At 34.0% G+C, this 20,027-nt stretch overlaps 1 protein-coding gene across 1 annotated transcript in view; it reads right to left on the minus strand.

Annotated features, from left to right (window-relative positions):
• The window catches only part of gart (phosphoribosylglycinamide formyltransferase), a 35,486-nt gene that overhangs the window by 10,717 nt on the left and 4,742 nt on the right, over positions 1-20,027 (minus strand). Inside the window, exons 4-12 of the mRNA XM_048198194.1 lie at positions 18,704-18,878; positions 17,215-17,326; positions 16,885-16,953; positions 16,684-16,809; positions 14,214-14,301; positions 13,375-13,460; positions 12,604-12,772; positions 9,369-9,603; positions 8,912-9,006 (exon numbers count right to left, since the gene is read on the minus strand). Of these exons, the coding sequence (XP_048054151.1) occupies positions 8,912-9,006; positions 9,369-9,603; positions 12,604-12,772; positions 13,375-13,460; positions 14,214-14,301; positions 16,684-16,809; positions 16,885-16,953; positions 17,215-17,326; positions 18,704-18,878 (1,155 nt within the window). The remainder of the gene's footprint in view (positions 1-8,911; positions 9,007-9,368; positions 9,604-12,603; positions 12,773-13,374; positions 13,461-14,213; positions 14,302-16,683; positions 16,810-16,884; positions 16,954-17,214; positions 17,327-18,703; positions 18,879-20,027) is intronic.

A 20,027-nucleotide genomic window follows, 5' to 3' on the forward strand; every position in this document is an offset into this window, starting at 1 on the left:
TTGTGAGATAAAAAGTTGCAATTACGCCAACTTTTTTTATTTAATATTCAGTGGCGGAAACAAGATTCCATAGTTTATTGTCATTACTTAACTACTGATGAACACTTCTATTTTTTTGGCAGTAAGTTAATGTGTCTTTACTTCTCCACCTGTTGTTGTCTGACCCTGCTGACCCAATGAGCAATTTTTATTATTGCATTAGTATTGCATCCTTCTTGTGGGAATTTAATAATTTTTGACTTTTCAGTCTTAGATAAATCTCTTTTTGGCTCATTTTACCTGTAAAAGAAAACAAGCCTTCATAAACTAACCTCATGACTAAATACAAAATTAATAGTAGTTATTAGGATTGATTGGTTTGGTTTATAAAGTCGGAATTGCGAGATATAAAGTCAGAATTGCGAGTTATAAAGTCGGAATTGCGAGATATAAAGTCGGAATTGCGAGATATAAAGTCAGAATTGCGAGATATAAAGTCAGAATTGCGAGTTATAAAGTCAGAATTGCGAGATATAAAGTCGGAATTGCATGTTATAAAGTCAGAATTGCGAGTTATAAAGTCGGAATTGCGAGTTATAAAGTCGGAATTGCGTGATATAAAGTCAGAATTGCGAGTTATAAAGTCAGAATTGCGAGTTATAAAGTCGGAATTGCGAGATATAAAGTCAGAATTGCGAGATATAAAGTCAGAATTGCGAGTTATAAAGTCGGAATTGCGAGTTATAAAGTCGGAATTGCGAGATATAAAGTCGGAATTGCGAGATATAAAGTCGAAATTGCGAGATATAAAGTCGGAATTGCGAGTTATAAAGTCAGAATTGCGAGTTATAAAGTCGGAATTGCGAGTTATAAAGTCGGAATTGCGAGTTATAAAGTCAGAATTGCGAGTTATAAAGTCAGAATTGCGAGTTATAAAGTCAGATTTGCGAGATATAAAGTCGGAATTGCATGTTATAAAGTCAGAATTGCGAGTTATAAAGTCGGAATTGCGAGTTATAAAGTCGGAATTGCGAGATATAAAGTCGGAATTGCGAAATATAAAGTCAGAATTGCGAGATATAAAGTCGGAATTGCGAGTTATAAAGTCGGAATTGCGTGATATAAAGTCGGAATTGCGAGATATAAAGTCGGAATTGCGAGATATAAAGTCAGAATTGCGAGATATAAAGTCAGAATTGCTAGATATAAAGTCAGAATTGCGTGATAGAAACGTACAATTCTGACTTTTTCTCGCAATTGCAAGTTTATCTCACAATTCTAAGAAAAGTAGTAAGAATCGCAAGATATAAACAGTCAAATGGCAGAAAAAAGTAATAATTATGAGAAAAAAGGTCAGAATAGCATGATTTAAACTCGCAGTTCTTACTTTTTTCCTCGCAATTGCGAGCTTATATCACACTTATGTAAACTCGCAATTGTAAGAAAAATATTTAGACTTGTGAGATAAAAAGTTGCAATTACGCCAACTTTTTTTATTTAATATTCAGTGGCGGAAACAAGATTCCATAGTTTATTGTCATTACTTAACTACTGATGAACACTTCTATTTTTTTGGCAGTAAGTTAATGTGTCTTTACTTCTCCACCTGTTGTTGTCTGACCCTGCTGACCCAATGAGCAATTTTTATTATTGCATTAGTATTGCATCCTTCTTGTGGGAATTTAATAATTTTTGACTTTTCAGTCTTAGATAAATCTCTTTTTGGCTCATTTTACCTGTAAAAGAAAACAAGCCTTCATAAACTAACCTCATGACTAAATACAAAATTAATAGTAGTTATTAGGATTGATTGGTTTGGTTTATAAAGTCGGAATTGCGAGATATAAAGTCAGAATTGCGAGTTATAAAGTCGGAATTGCGAGATATAAAGTCAGAATTGCGAGATATAAAGTCAGAATTGCGAGATATAAAGTCAGAATTGCGAGTTATAAAGTCATAATTGCGAGATATAAAGTCGGAATTGCGAGATATAAAGTCAGAATTGCGAGTTATAAAGTCAGATTTGCGAGATATAAAGTCGGAATTGCATGTTATAAAGTCAGAATTGCGAGATATAAAGTCAGAATTGCGAGTTATAAAGTCAGATTTGCGAGATATAAAGTCGGAATTGCGTGATATAAAGTCAGAATTGCGAGTTATAAAGTCAGAATTGCGAGTTATAAAGTCGGAATTGCGAGATATAAAGTCGGAATTGCGAGATATAAAGTCGGAATTGCGAGATATAAAGTCAGAATTGCGAGTTATAAAGTCAGATTTGCGAGATATAAAGTCGGAATTGCATGTTATAAAGTCAGAATTGCGAGTTATAAAGTCGGAATTGCGAGTTATAAAGTCGGAATTGCGTGATATAAAGTCAGAATTGCGAGTTATAAAGTCAGAATTGCGAGTTATAAAGTCGGAATTGCGAGATATAAAGTCGGAATTGCGAGATATAAAGTCGGAATTGCGAGATATAAAGTCGGAATTGCGAGTTATAAAGTCAGAATTGCGAGTTATAAAGTCAGAATTGCGAGTTATAAAGTCAGAATTGCGAGTTATAAAGTCGGAATTGCGAGATATAAAGTCGGAATTGCGAGTTATAAAGTCGGAATTGCGAGTTATAAAGTCGGAATTGCGTGATATAAAGTCGGAATTGCGAGATAAAAAGTCGGAATTGCGAGATATAAAGTCGGAATTGTGAGATATAAAGTCAGAATTGCGAGATATAAAGTCGGAATTGCGAAATATAAAGTCAGAATTGCGAGATATAAAGTCGGAATTGCGAGTTATAAAGTCGGAATTGCGTGATATAAAGTCGGAATTGCGAGATATAAAGTCGGAATTGCGAGATATAAAGTCGGAATTGCGAGATATAAAGTCAGAATTGCTAGATATAAAGTCAGAATTGCTAGTTATAAAGTCAGAATTGCGAGTTATAAAGTCAGAATTGCGAGTTATAAAGTCGGAATTGCGAGTTATAAAGTCGGAATTGCGTGATATAAAGTCGGAATTGCGAGTTATAAAGTCGGAATTGCGAGATATAAAGTCGGAATTGCGAGATATAAAGTCGGAATTGTGAGATATAAAGTCAGAATTGCGAGATATAAAGTCGGAATTGCGAGATATAAAGTCAGAATTGCGAGATATAAAGTCAGAATTGCGAGATATAAAGTCAGAATTGCGAGATATAAAGTCAGAATTGCGTGATAGAAACGTACAATTCTGACTTTTTCTCGCAATTGCAAGTTTATCTCACAATTCTAAGAAAAGTAGTAAGAATCGCAAGATATAAACAGTCAAATGGCAGAAAAAAGTAATAATTATGAGAAAAAAGGTCAGAATAGCATGATTTAAACTCGCAGTTCTTACTTTTTTCCCCTCGCAATTGCGAGCTTATATCACACTTATGTAAACTCGCAATTGTAAGAAAAATATTTAGACTTGTGAGATAAAAAGTTGCAATTACGCCAACTTTTTTAATTTAATATTCAGTGGCGGAAACAAGATTCCATAGTTTATTGTCATTACTTAACTACTGATGAACACTTCTATTTTTTTGGCAGTAAGTTAATGTGTCTTTACTTCTCCACCTGTTGTTGTCTGACCCTGCTGACCCAATGAGCAATTTTTATTATTGCATTAGTATTGCATCCTTCTTGTGGGAATTTAATAATTTTTGACTTTTCAGTCTTAGATAAATCTCTTTTTGGCTCATTTTACCTGTAAAAGAAAACAAGCTTTCATAAACTAACCTCATGACTAAATACAAAATTAATAGTAGTTATTAGGATTGATTGGTTTGGTTTATAAAGTCGGAATTGCGAGATATAAAGTCAGAATTGCGAGTTATAAAGTCGGAATTGCGAGATATAAAGTCAGAATTGCGAGATATAAAGTCAGAATTGCGAGATATAAAGTCGGAATTGCGAGTTATAAAGTCGGAATTGCGAGTTATAAAGTCGGAATTGCGAGTTATAAAGTCAGAATTGCGAGATATAAAGTCAGAATTGCGAGTTATAAAGTCAGATTTGCGAGATATAAAGTCGGAATTGCATGTTATAAAGTCAGAATTGCGAGTTATAAAGTCGGAATTGCGAGTTATAAAGTCGGAATTGCGTGATATAAAGTCAGAATTGCGAGTTATAAAGTCAGAATTGCGAGTTATAAAGTCGGAATTGCGAGATATAAAGTCGGAATTGCGAGATATAAAGTCAGAATTGCGAGTTATAAAGTCGGAATTGCGTGATATAAAGTCGGAATTGCGAGATATAAAGTCGGAATTGCGAGATATAAAGTCGGAATTGTGAGATATAAAGTCAGAATTGCGAGATATAAAGTCGGAATTGCGAAATATAAAGTCAGAATTGCGAGATATAAAGTCGGAATTGCGAGATATAAAGTCGGAATTGCGAGATATAAAGTCGGAATTGCGAGATATAAAGTCGGAATTGCGAAATATAAAGTCAGAATTGCGAGATATAAAGTCGGAATTGCGAGTTATAAAGTCGGAATTGCGTGATATAAAGTCGGAATTGCGAGATATAAAGTCGGAATTGCGAGATATAAAGTCAGAATTGCGAGATATAAAGTCAGAATTGCTAGATATAAAGTCAGAATTGCTAGTTATAAAGTCAGAATTGCGAGTTATAAAGTCGGAATTGCGAGTTATAAAGTCGGAATTGCGTGATATAAAGTCGGAATTGCGAGATATAAAGTCAGAATTGCGAGTTATAAAGTCGGAATTGCGAGTTATAAAGTCAGAATTGCGAGATATAAAGTCGGAATTGCGAGATATAAAGTCAGAATTGTGAGATATAAAGTCAGAATTGCGAGATATAAAGTCAGAATTGCGAGATATAAAGTCAGAATTGCGAGATATAAAGTCGGAAATGCGAGATATAAAGTCAGAATTGTGAGTTCTGTAAAAGAAAACAAGCCTTCATAAACTAACCTCATGACTAAATACAAAATTAATAGTAGTTATTAAGATTGATTGGTTTGGAATTGTTAAAATGTTCTTAGGAAAATATATGATCAGAAAATCAACTTGCATAATAATTAAGCAAAAGATTATTCATTTAAGCAGTTAAAAACATACTATAATAGTATAATAACAACTGCTGCAAGTGGCAACACAAGACTAAACATCATCATTGAAAAAAATACTACTCTCAGCATTCCTGAACATCGCACTTTCTGACACTAATGGTGATTGTTTTAGATCAGTGATAAACTCTTTGGTCTCGACTAAAGAAAAACCCAAGAACTTTAAAAAAAAAATAATTTTCCAGGACATTTTACATTTTCTCTAATTTTCCAGGTTTTCCAGGATGAGTGGGAATCCTGTTAAAACAATAGTAGATGTAATGTCTACTGTTAAAATGTATGTTTTTTTAATGTAAACTTCTATTAAATATTTTGGTCAATTCATGAATGATTTAAGCATTTTTATATTATGTCAGCCGCAGCTGGAACCAGCTTCCAGAAGAGATCAGGTGTGCTCACATTCAAATCCAGACTCAAAACACATCTTTTTATCTATGCATTTGCTGATTGAGCACTGTGCTATGTCCGAACTGTTTGCATTTGATTTTATACGTATTATCTTTTTATTCTTTTAATTCCTTTTCCTGTTTTTATTTCATTTTTAAAGGTGCCCAAGAATGCTTTTTCACAAGATGTAATATAAGTCTAAGGTGTCTCCTGAATGTGTCTGTGAAGTTTCAGCTCAAAATACCCCATAGATTTTTTTAAATAAATTTTTTTAACTGCCTATTTTGGGGCATCATTAACAATGCACTGATTTACACTCGGCGCCGCCCCCTTAAATCGCGTGCTCCCTGCCACACGAGCTCTCGACTATAATACAGTGCATTTACAAAGTTCACACAGCTAATATAACCCTCAAATGGATCTTTACAAGATGTTCGTCATGCATGCTGTATGCATGCATGCTTCGAATTATGTGAGTAAAATATTTATTTGGATGTTAAAGTTTTATTCTGAGTGAATTTGAGGCTGTGCTCCGTGGCCAGGGGCGGAGCCAGGGGGTGGCCAGGGGTGGCCGTGGCCACCCTTGGCCTAAGCTTGGCCACCCCTTTGGCCACCCCGCTCACAACTGCTGTTTCTGTCTACTTTTTTGATGACAAGAATTGCGTTTATTTAAATGCAGAACTGTCTCTTTAAGACCACAAAATACGGGAGACTTTTCAGACGCGTACTCCAGCTTCGCCTCAGCGCCAGGCGCAAGTCAAACACGTGCGGAAATGATATACAGGTGCGGAATGAGCTTCAGCAGAACAGCAGTGAACAGCGAACAATAACATTATAGCTTACGTCAATGTTTCTCAACTGGTGGGTTGCAAGACGGCGCACTTTTCAATCACGCACAAATATGATGCGCTGTATATTATCACTATAAATAAAGCGCAAAAGAACAAGCATGCAACGTCGTAGCTCTGTCATCTATTAAAAACTGTGCATGCATGTATGTAGGCCTATTTGAGATATATATGCATCACATGTCTCTGGACTAAAATATTCTGCCTATGTGAGATCACAATATATGATATAAATATAATTTTTTTTAATGCACAAATAAATGTGAGAACTGTGCATTTGTAATAGAAGATTCTAATTTTGTTAATTTATAAAGTACAAACAAAAATATCACATTTAAATGCATAATTAATTTTACATTCTGGCATTTGTGTGCTGTTGATTTCTGCTTCCTTGTCAGCAAATGGGAATTCAAAAGAGAACACTTTTTTTTCTTTGTACTGAGTTTAATTTAGGTATGATAGAACTGTTGCAATTATTTATTTTGACAATATAGAAAGTTAAACATTTAGTGTTTACTTTTTTGGTTACTTTTTGAAACAGACAAACTCAGAATTGTTGAGGTTCATTGATTATACATAAAATTAAATGAAGGTTGAATAATCTTTGAACTACAGTATATAGTTATCTGCATGTCTCATCCATGGAGATGCAACAATGGAGAACAAGCTATTGGGGGTTTTGAGAACCAGAACTGACTGAACAAGTTGAAGCTATAGTGTGAGCCCCTTTATTAATATGCCTGCAAGTGAGGAATGATTACAACAAAACAAAAAAAAAAGGGTCAAATTCACTCAGCATTCCATGATCTAATTCACTATATTAATTACAATTAAGTACAAATTAACTGTATTCAGTTGTGTTGTAATCACAGTCCAGTACATTATAGTCAGACTAATTTTTATGTTGAAATTATGAATATTTCGGTGCCACCCCAGACTGGTTGCTGGCCCCTGCCTGGCCACCCCTATGAAAAAATCCTGGCTCCGCCACTGTCCGTGGCTAACGGCTAATGCTACACTGTTGGAGAGATTTATAAAGAATGAAGTTGTGTTTATGAATTATACAGACTGCAAGTGTTTAAATAATGAAAATAGCGACGGCTCTTGTCTCCGTGAATACAGTAAGAAACGATAGTAACTTTAACCACATTTAACAGTACATTAGCAACATGCTAACGAAACATTTAGAAAGACAATTTACAAATATCACTAAAAATATCATGATATCATGGATCATGTCAGTTATTATTGCTCCATCTGCCATTTTTCGCTATTGTTCTTGCTTGCTTACCTAGTCTGGTGATTCAGCTGTGCACAGATCCAGACGTTAATACTGGCTGCCCTTGTCTAATGCCTTGAACATGAGCTGGCATATGCAAATATTGGGGGCGTACATATTAATGATCCCGACTGTTACGTAACAGTCGGTGTTATGTTGAGATTCGCCTGTTCTTCGGAGAACAAAATGAGATTTACATAAGGAGGAGGAAACAATGGAGTTTGAGACTCACTGTATGTCATTTCCATGTACTGAACTCTTGTTATTCAACTATGCCAAGATAAATTCAATTTTTGAATCTAGGGCACCTTTAATGTATTTTATATCTTTTATGTATCATATTGTTATTCTCACTTTTAATGCATTTTAAATATTGCTGTCTGGTTGAAAGAGCTGGGAGAATTAGGAAGAAAGCATTTGTGATTAGGTTAAAATTTGGTAAATTTGGATAGGGGGAAAAACCATGGGGAAATCTGAGCTGTGGTGCATGGTTAAGATATCTCTGGATTACAGTCAGGACACTTTCCAAAGCGGAAATTTGAACTGCGATAGAAGAATAATGCAATTCTTTTTAGAGAGACTACTTAGTACAGTAATCTAATCACACTACAAAGATGTAATTAGTAGCTAGTAACTAATTACTTTTTTAGAGAAACTTACCCAACACTGGTTGACACACACACACACACACACAGCAGGTTTGTTTTTGTGAATTGTGGGGTCATTCCATAGGCGTAATGGTTTTTATACTGTACAAACCGTATTTTCCATCGCCCTACCCATCACAGGAAACTGTGCACACTTTTACTTTCTCACAAAAACTCATTCTGTTTGATTTATAAGCCTTTTGAAAAGTGGGGACATGGGGAATGTCCTCATAAGTCACCATCTCCTTGTGATACCCATGTCATTATACACATTTGTGTCCTGATATGTCACAAAAATGCGTGCACACACACTAAACTTTAATAGTTCAGGTCAGTGATTTGAACGAACCCATATAACCGCTAACATCTCCTCTCATACCATAAACAAGTTTATATCTGATTTTGTGTGTTTGCAGTTTGAGTGACAAGCTGAAATGACTGTGGGTTAACGACAGCATGTTGATTGATGTTATTAAAGGAGTTTAAGCTTTGAAATTGAACCCAGAAACATCCTGTCAGAAGAGTAAAGTAACAGAAGAGTACAGGAACATCAATCATCAATGAATGAGAAATTCACTTGCAGTTATGAAAACAGTAATTATGCAGGCCGTGTGAAACCGGAACATCAGGCACCTGAGCGATCGGAGATACGGCTGAGGACGCACCTGGTCGAGATGTCGCCTTGGCCAGAGGCTTGATCAAGTCCACGAGTCGGTTTCCTGCAGCGATGTCCACGCCGCTGTCTTTATACGTCAGTCCTCTGTGGGACAAACGCAACGGTCAGCTGATCGAAATCACCAAATCATATGCTGTGTGAGCGAGTGCTGCTCATCTGCGCAAAACACGCCACCATGATGCAATCATTTTATTCTTAAAACCATTTTTGGTCATTTAAATAAAGCTGAAATATGATAAAATGCCATGTAACAAACGTATAACTCTAAACACAGCTGCAACAGTACTAGAGATGCTTGACGACACACAAAAGAGGCCAAAATACTGTATTTATGACTTTGTTTATTAGAAAAATGTATACAAATCAGACATAACACTGATATTAAATGTGAAGTGTGTATGTCTTCCAGGGTTAGTTAGCTGTCAGCTGGTGCGGGCGACACACACCTGGTGCGGGTGAGGTACGTGATGGCGCGGTGGCCGATGTCGCGGCGGTACACGGCATCAGGGAAGCTGATCGCTGCTACGCCTTCATTGGCACTCTGTAAGGCGCTCTCAAGGGTGGGCCGGACCGCGGTGACCGTCAAGACACGCCCACCACTCGTAATAACCCCGCCTCCTTCCTTAAGCGCAGTGCCCGCATGGAACACCTGAATGCCCATCTCTGACACCCGAGACAGACCTGAGGAACACAGCAAAAGATTCAGTCATTTTGCACTGATTTGACATCAAAAAGTCAGTCTCTGAATTCATAAAACTGTAGTTCGAAGTTCGCGTTCGATGGAGGTGAAGCGATGCGACTCGTAGGTTACATGACGATCACGATTCATTCATACTACACAGAACATACTTTTTTAACGGTCACAAAGTAAGTTTTAAACCAAATGTAGTACAGTATGCGATTTTGGACGCAGCAAGTGTGATGTAATCAACACTTGTCATGTGACAAGAAAAGCACAAAAACGGGGAATGACGTCTTTTGATGATATCTTTCACAGATATCACAGATATCTTTTTTTTTTTTATTCAGACTGTAAAATTTAAAAAAGGTAATTGCAACTTTTTATCTAACAATTCTGACTTTTTTCCCCCCAGAATTGTGAGTTATAAAGTCAGAATTGAGATATAAACTTGCAATTCTGACTTTTTTCTTGCAATTCTGACTTTATAACTCACAATTTCGAGTTTACATCACAAATCAGAGGGGAAAAAAGTCAAAATTGTGAGAGAAAAAGTTGCAATTACCTTTTTTTTTTTATTTCTTATTCAGTGGCAGAAACAAGCTTTCATATAAATGTTAAAGACAAAATAAAGCAAAAATATGTGTATGTGTTAAAAAAAATTTATTTAATTTTTTGCATATATCCGCAAATAGATTTTCAAATTATTGACTTTTTTTCATTCAGTGTTAAATCTTAACCCCCCCCAAAAAAAGGAAAATATATATTATTTATAAATATTATTATAACAATTATAAAAAAAATTTAAAATGCTTTTTTCTAATAATATTATTAAAACATTACGATATTATTAAATTTAATAACATTAATAAATATTATTTATTAAAAATTATATTATATTATGTTATATTATATTATATTATATTATTTTAAAATTTCAGATATCTTTATTTTTTTTTTTTGTTCAGACTGTTAAATTTAAAAAAGGTAATTGCAACTTTTTATCTAACAATTCTGACTTTTTTCCCCCCAGAATTATAAAGTTATAAAGTCAGAATTGAGATATAAACTCGCAATTCTGACTTTTTTCTTGCAATTCTGACTTTATAACTCACAATTTCGAGTTTACGCCACAAATCAGAGGGAAAAAAAGTCAAAATTGTGAAAGAAAAAGTTGCAATTACCTTTTTTTATTATTTCTTATTCAGTGGCAGAAACAAGCTTTCATAAAAATGTTAAAGACAAAATACAGCAAAAATATGTGTATGTGTTAAAAAAAATGTATTAAATTTTTTGCATATATCCGCAAATAGATTTTCAAATTATTGACTTTTTTTCATTCAGTGTTAAATCTTAACCCCCCCAAAAAAAGGAAAATATATATTATTTATAAATATTATTATAACAATTATAACAATTTTTAAAATGCTTTTATCTAATAATATTATTAAAACATTACGATATTATTAAATTTAATAACATTAATAAATATTATTTATTAAAAATTATATTATATTATGTTATGTTATATTATATTATATTATATTATTTTAAAATTTCAGATATCTTTTTTTTTTTTTTTTTGTTCAGACTGTTAAATTTAAAAAAGGTAATTGCAACTTTTTATCTAACAATTCTGACTTTTTTTCCCCCAGAATTATAAAGTTATAAAGTCAGAATTGAGATATAAACTCGCAATTCTGACTTTTTCTTGCAATTCTGACTTTATAACTCACAATTTCGAGTTTACACCACAAATAAGAGGGAAAAAAAATCAAAATTGTGAAAGAAAAGGTTGCAATTACCTTTTTTTATTATTTCTTATTCAGTGGCAGAAACAAGCTTTCATATAAGTGTTAAAGACAAAATACAGCAAAAATATGTGTATGTGTTAAAAAAAATGTATTTAATTTTTTGCATATATCCGCAAATAGATTTTCAAATTATTGACTTTTTTTCATTCAGTGTTAAATCTTAACCCCCCCCAAAAAAAGGAAAATATATATTATTTATAAATATTATTATAACAATTATAACAATTTTTAAAATGCTTTTTCTAATAATATTATTAAAACATTACGATATTATTAAATGTAATAACATTAATAAATATTATTTATTAAAAATTATATTATATTATGTTATATTATGTTATATTATATTATATTATATTATATTATATTATATTATATTATATTATATTATTTTAAAATTTCAGATATCTTTTTTTTTTTTTTTTTTGTTCAGACTGTTAAATTTAAAAAAGGTAATTGCAACTTTTTATCTAACAATTCTGACTTTTTTTCCCCCAGAATTATAAAGTTATAAAGTCAGAATTGAGATATAAACTCGCAATTCTGACTTTTTTCTTGCAATTCTGACTTTATAACTCACAATTTCGAGTTTACACCACAAATAAGAGGGAAAAAAAATCAAAATTGTGAAAGAAAAGGTTGCAATTACCTTTTTTTATTATTTCTTATTCAGTGGCAGAAACAAGCTTTCATATAAGTGTTAAAGACAAAATACAGCAAAAATATGTGTATGTGTTAAAAAAATATAAAGATTATTTAGCAATATTTTATGATAATTATTCTTTTTTAAATATATTTATTAAAAATGGATATTTAATATTGCATATATCTGCAAATAAAAATTAAGGTTTTCAAATTATTGGCTTTTTTTCATTCAGTGTTAAATCTTATATATATATATAAAATCATAACAATTATTAAAAAAAAATTAAAATGCATTTTTCTAATAATATTATTATTAAAACATTACGATATTATTAAATATAATAACATTAATAAATATTATTTATTATATTATATTATATTATATTATATTATATTATATTATATTATATTATATTATATTATATTATATTATATTCAGTTTAATCAAATTTAAGAGTACCAGTGTGTTTCAGGCTTTTATAATCTGGGACATTCAATTATAATAATTAACATAACGTCACATAAACATAAGAGGTAACGCACCGGTGATGTCCAGACCCTTCTTATACGAGGCGGGATATCCTCCGCTGGCCATGACCACAGTGACGGCCGCGCTGTCCTCCAGCCACTGCACTGGACTCGAGCTCAGGTCCGACTGGAGCGTGTTCTTCAGCACCTCATATAAATCAGACTTCAGCAACGGCATCAGGACCTGACAGAGACACAGACACACCTGAACAACCATGTTCAACAGAGCACAAAACCACTCAAACTTAAGCTGATTATATTCTCTGCTGTTAGCGTGACTGAATCACCGAGACTGAATCACTGAATCATTCTGATTCTTTTGAGCCGTTCGTTACAATGAACCAGTTGACTGGGTTCACAAATTGGACTTTTTTTGTGAGGATCAGACTGAAAATATTGAAATCCACCTGATCTGATCACAGCGCTTCACTACATTCAGTCACAAAAAGCATCACATGACTTTGTACAAAGTCATTTGGACTACTGTTATGATGCTTTATGTCATTGAAAAGAGTTGAATGGCATTTAATCAAAATAACTTTGCGTTCCACTAAAGGAAAAATCTGATGATGTCTAGCTAAATCTCTTTAATTGACTTGTTTACCTGTACACCCTGTCATTACATCAACGGCCGTATATTATTTTCTGATCGGATGTCATACGGTGAGATTTCGCCTCAAGGATCAACACACATCAAACTTCCACAGAATTAACTGATGATCACCAGAGATATAACCTGCCAAAAGCACAAAAACCATGCAAAAAATGTGCCATTAATCATCTCACCTGACACTCGGGGTCACCGAAGCGGCAGTTGAACTCGAGGACCTTCGGCCCCTGTTTAGTCAACATCAGTCCCGCGTATAAAACACCTGAGAGAGGAAGACGAGCGAGATGGAAGAATGATTGACTGAAAATAATGAGAACATTCTGTTCTCAAGTTTGAACTCCACTGACATAAATGTGTCTCTTCTTTTCACCTAATGAACGACTTCAGAAGACACCTGACACATATGGACTAGTGTTTCATCTCCATTTATGTTCCACAGAAGAAAGACAGTCAATCATACATATGGGGAACTACATAAGGGTGATGAAATGATAAAGAGAGCTATATGAAGGTGATAAAATGATGACATAACGATCATTTTTGGGTTAACTGTCACTTTAAAAATGTTTAACAGTGACGCCAAACATGCTGTAATTGCCCAATCAAAGTTAATAACCCTGAACAGCCTGACTTAAGAAGAAATCGAATTTTTTTAATAAGAGCTGCCAATAATATGTCTTACTAAGATGATATTAAATGCTTAGTTTTATGATCAAAGCTCTGTAGTTTTAAAACATAATGCAATGCAACACAATGATTGAGAGATGAACAAATAAACCTTCCTCAAAAGCCTGAAGATCGTTTTTGACACTCATGAATTCTCTAAAAAATGATCAAGTAAACCTGCTTCAGTCCAGTAAGTGTTCATCTTGAAATATTTACTAACAATATCAGAGTTATTATTGAGTTTACTTGAGAAAAACAGTAAAAATCTTGTAAAAATCTCAGACAATCTTGTAATGCAGTATCCTGAGGATAAGGGTACCAGCTGTACTGGTCTGTTTGTCAAACTCACCCACATACGGCGTTCCCTCGTCTCTCATGCCGTCCACGGTTTTCTGCAGAACAGATCTCTTGATCTCCTGAAGCTCTTCCTCTGACACCTTCACAAACATTCAACAGCTCCATCAAAATAATATCAGCCAATATATGTTCATTTTTAATGTTATAGTTATCGGCCCAATAAGATGATTTGGCCGATAAATAATGGATTATTTCCTTCAGCTGAGACACTTCAGATGCGTACTATTCGCCATAATGATTTTAAATTGCTTGAAATATGATTGAAAATCACTTCAAAAAAGGAAAATACTGTTAAGTGCAACATTTACAGCACAAGTCTGTCATATAGGCTACATAAAATTATGAGAACATCATAATTGTGTGTTTAGGACACGGCTTTTAATGGTGAGACTTTTGTTTTAGTAATCAGGTTCTCAAAATTTATATAAAAATTTGGATTTATCGGCTTTCAAATATAAAAAAAGTATCATATAGGCCAAAATGTTCATTATATATATATATATACACACAGTACAGTCCAAAAGTTTGGAACCACTAAGATTTTTAATGTTTTTAAAAGAAGTTTGGTCTGCTCACCAAGGCTACATTTATTTAATTAAAAATACAGTAAAAAACAGTAATATTGTGAAATATTATTACAATTTAAAATAACTGTTTTCTATTTGAATATATTTCACAAAGTAATTTATTCCTGTGATCAAAGCTGAATTTTCAGCATCGTTACTCCAGTCTTCAGTGTCACATGATCCTTCAGAAATCATTCTAATATGCTGATCTGCTGCTCAAGAAACATTTATGATTATTTTCAATGTTGAAAACAGTTGTGTACTTTTTTTTTTTTCAGGATTCCTTGATGAATAGAAAGTTCAAAAGAACAGCATTTATCTGAAATACAAAGCTTCTGTAGCATTATACACTACCGTTCAAAAGTTTGGGGTCAGTAAGAATTTTTATTTTTATTTTTTTGAAAAGAAATGAAAGAAATGAATACTTTTATTCAGCAAGGATGCATTAAATCAATCAAAAGTGGCAGTAAAGACATTTATAATGTTACAAAAGATTAGATTTCAGATAAACACTGTTCTTTTGAACTTTCTATTCATCAAATAATCCTGAAAAAAAATATTGTACACAAATATTTTGTACAATTGTACACATTAAATGTTTCTTGAGCAGCAGATCAGCATATTAGAATGATTTCTGAAGGATCATGTGACACTGAAGACTGGAGTAACGATGCTGAAAATTCAGCTTTGATCACAGGAATAAATTACTTTGTGAAATATATTCAAATAGAAAACAGTTATTTTAAATTGTAATAATATTTCACAATATTACTGTTTTTTACTGTATTTTTAATTAAATAAATGTAGCCTTGGTGAGCAGACCAAACTTCTTTTAAAAACATTAAAAATCTTAGTGGTTCCAAACTTTTGGACTGTACTGTGTGTATAAAATATTATATATATATATATATATATATATATATTATATATATAATTGGTATCGGCTGATAAAAGCACATTTTCACACTTTCGGATATCGGCAGATAGAAAAACAGCCAATAGTCAGGACCAATATATCCTGTTAATCAAAAGTTTTGTGTATAGAAAATGCTAAGAAGTTTGATATATTTAATGTGAAAAAGAGTAATTAAGATATAAGAAATTAGAGTAATGTGTTTATGTTTATAACTGATACCAGTTACTCTGAGTTGATGAAATGGAGAGAATAAAGTTTTAATTTGCATTTCTTTCAAAATATAATAATTAAAAATATAATGATTAATTATAATGAAATTAACATTAATTTAAAACAAGGTATAAAAGGCAGATTTATTTAATTAATTAGAATTTTTTTTTTTTTAAATCGGGTTGAGTGAATGATTCAATGACTCACTCATAGAGACTTCACTTGTTTCATTACAGGATGAATCAGTGTTTTTGAACAAATCTCTTGAGTGAATGATTCAATGACAAACACATTATTTTAACAGTCACTTGTCGCCACCTACTGGTTTAATGATGTAATTGATACAATCGTCATTGGAAGCATCAAGTTACTTTCAAATGATGATTCACTCTATTTTTATCGCTAACTTAGGCATCAATGTTTACATCTGAACTATAAACTTTTATCCCAGTACTTGATAGCTCCAGCTCCTCTCTTCCCAGTCTGTCAGTAACGCTCTGTTTAGTTCCTGTCTCTATGAAGCCCCTCCTTCTGAAAAGCACAATGTGCTCTGATTGGTCGGCTGGAGCAGTGTGTTGTGATTGGTATTTGAGAAATGCCCCGCCCCTTACCATAACTGCCAGTTTCATCACACTACTAACTAACTCAACCAGGCCCCGCCCCTTTATTCTGCGTATGAATTATTCAAATGAGGAATATTGTGAAGAAAATGGAGGTGGATTGTGATCTTTTAACGATTTAATCACACAGCTCTAGTATGAGATGTTGACCTGTGGTGTAGGGCAGTATGCGCCCATGCCGCCCGTGTTCGGTCCCTGGTCTCCATCCATCAGACGCTTGTGATCTTGTGCCGGTGGCATCGGCGACACTGTGACGCCGTCACTGAAGCACAAACACTGAGAACAGACGAGTTCTGATTAGTGTGATCTGATCATCTCGTTAATACCAGGGCCTGAACAGGAAGTACTTACAGAGACTTCCTCCCCTTCCAGCAGCTCCTCTACCACCACAGTCTCGCCAGCAGAACCAAACGCCTTGTCCTGAAACATCAAAATGAATACATTCATTCAGCAAGTACGCATTAAATTTGTGACATGAAAGACATGAATAATGTTACAAAAGATTCTATTTCAAATAAATGACTGCAATGTTCACACTAATTTCGACCAGCAGACGCCCTTATCGAGCCGTGTTTTGAATCAGGGAATGATTTTGTTAATTGGGAAAAATCCAAGGACACACTTCATTCTTTCAGCTATACACAAACAGCAACTGTGAAAACAGAATTATCAGTGACTGACCTTCAAGATGTCCAGAACCGCCTGGCACGCCTCGTCTTTATCGCGAGCGACAACAACGCCCTTCCCAGCAGCCAGACCGCTGGCTTTCACCACCAGAGCGGGAAACTCCGCACTAAACAAACACAAAAACACACGGCATCTTACTGAGCAGTACTGAAGGGGCAATGTTTTTAGATGCATCCTCAAGTCATCATGAAATCAAATTGGACAATTCTTATTTTTTATGAAATATTACAGTGTTTATTATGATGATTTCTCCATGCACATCATTGTGTTATTCATAATCTTGAATCAAAATAACTTCCTCTCCCTCTTCTGCGTCTATCGCTATATCATTTAATTCACTGTATGTAAATATATCAGTGTATCACGGTACTACAGTCACCCCCCTTCTTGAGCATAGACGTGAAATGGCACTATCCAAACTTAAATAGTTGTAATTCAAGAATGCTTTAGAATATAAACTAAGTTTGGTCTTGTTTTAAAGAAGACACCAAGCAGATTTCGGCTGAAGTGAAAGCATGAAAAAAAAATGAAAGTATAAAAAAGTTATAGAAGTTAATTTACTGTAAATCAATTTTTATTTTATCTAAAATCTATATTTTACTAAATTTTTACTCTAAAATTGATATAAAATCAAAGCCATATGTTTAACATATTTTAAGTTGTGTTCCAAATTTGAAGTTGATATCACAAAAATTTAAGTTCCCATGAGACTTTGTTTAGGCGTTGAACCAAAAATAGCCACAGGTGTCATCAACAATTTTTTTTGACGCATTCTCCTGTAACAAATTAATACATTTCTGCCGAAATATCACTTCTATCACAAAACAGACACCAAATATGGAAGCTTGAGATTCAGACCTTTCCGACGATATGCATTTTGTCAAGATTAGAAAAGTTTAAACTTTTACTATAAAAAAAAGTTTACTGTAAAGTAGTTCAAATAATTTTTGTAATATGAAACATGACAACGTCCACTAGGGGGAGGAGCCCGCTGAAAGAATTTAATGTTTTGTTTCCATGGTAATGCAATGTCCAAGAGTTAAGCTTTCGACCAAATTTATGATGCTTACTAGAATATGTGAAACAAAAAAAGGCAATAAATAAAAACCGTGCCAAGCGTCCGCTAGCTGATAAAGAAACATGCATGAATAAGAAAATTAAGAGCGTCAGAATATCTTCTCCTCCCTCTTGCAGCATCTTTTCTCTTCTCTGATAAAGAGGGCGTGGCAACCTGTCACTCACATGAGATCCACCAATAGCAAACCACAACCATCCAATCAATTCCCCACAGACAAAATCAAGCCCCGCCCTACATTTGTTCTTGTTTGTGAAGCGTTTACTCAGATATACGACACAATAGACAAGAAAAGACCAGCACAACTTCAGTTTCATGCCGACTTTAAAATACGCATTTTGTTATAATTTGCATTCATTTGCTGCCATTGTTTTTTAATTATATTCTGCGCATGCTGTAGATGTTTACCCGCGGATGTACTGGCAGGCGTCTTGCGGGTCGGTGAAGGAGCTCCAGCGGGCGGTGGGAATGTTGTGACGGTCCATGAAGGACTTGGAGAAACTCTTACTGGCTTCCAGCTGCGCCGCCTTCGCCGACGGGCCGAAACACGGGACGCCAGCGGCCGTCAGATCGTCCACTATGCCTAAGACAGACTCCGCCTCATTACATGTACCCAGACAGCACACGCGTGTAATCAAGAGCACAACATGCGGAAAGTGCTCCTGTTTAAAAGTGTCCCAAACATCTGCTAAACATCTGCTAAACATCTTAAAAAGATCAGATTCACTTGCATTATAAATCTGAATAAGTTTTATTCAGATCGTCCAGATAAAAATGCACATATCAAACAGTTAAACTTTAGACAGCATGCAGGTACACAAATATGACATCACAGATTATCTCTGATCACATGACAAACTAAACGCAATAGTCTTTCATCATCTATTTTGTCAGTGTCATAATCAGAGTTGGGTCAGTTACTTTCTAAATCACATCTCTGCATCGTAAAGACATGGGGGTTGGCTCTTTTGACTCATGCTAGCAAACAGGACTTCCAACATGCTACACATGCTAACAGTGAATAGCTGCATGCTAATAGTGATTAGCTAAGTGCTAAAATGCTAAATTATTAAAGCATGAGGTGCGTCCCAATTTGCGTACTTATGCACTATTCTATGACGTTTTTAAGTATAAATAGTGTGAGTAGTGCGTTCACACAGAAAATTCCAAAAAGAAAAAGTGCACTTTAAATACCCGGATGATGCACTAAATTAACGCAAAAACGAAGTGTGGAATGTTGGACACTTCACGCACTCGACTGTCGCAGCTTTAATTACGTAGCGGAGGGGGGTGACCTTATACAATTCACACACTACACGGATGAGTACATAGTGCATAAGTACAGGGTGTGTAAGTGTATAGTGCGTCGTTTGGGACGCAACTATGATTAAAAAAAATCAAAATGTGTTAGCATCACAAGCTAGCAACATCTATTGAAACATTAGTTACGTCTCAAATGACGTGCAGTTGAGTGCATGAAGTGTCCAACATTCCACACTTCGTTTTTTTCCGATAATTTAGTGCATCATCCGGGTATTTAAAGTGCACTTTTTCTTTTGGAATTTTCAGTGTGAACACACTACTCGCACTATTTGTACTTAAAAACGTCATAGAATAGTGCATAAGTAGGTGAATTGGAACGCACCTATTAAAACATGCTAACAACAAACTGTTAACAATTTTAAACATATTAGCATCTTGCTTAAAACATGTTCACAACATGCTAATTGTG

The sequence above is a fragment of the Megalobrama amblycephala genome, linkage group LG7 (genome assembly GCF_018812025.1).
Source record: "Megalobrama amblycephala isolate DHTTF-2021 linkage group LG7, ASM1881202v1, whole genome shotgun sequence".
Classification (NCBI taxonomy): Eukaryota; Metazoa; Chordata; class Actinopteri; order Cypriniformes; family Xenocyprididae; genus Megalobrama; species Megalobrama amblycephala.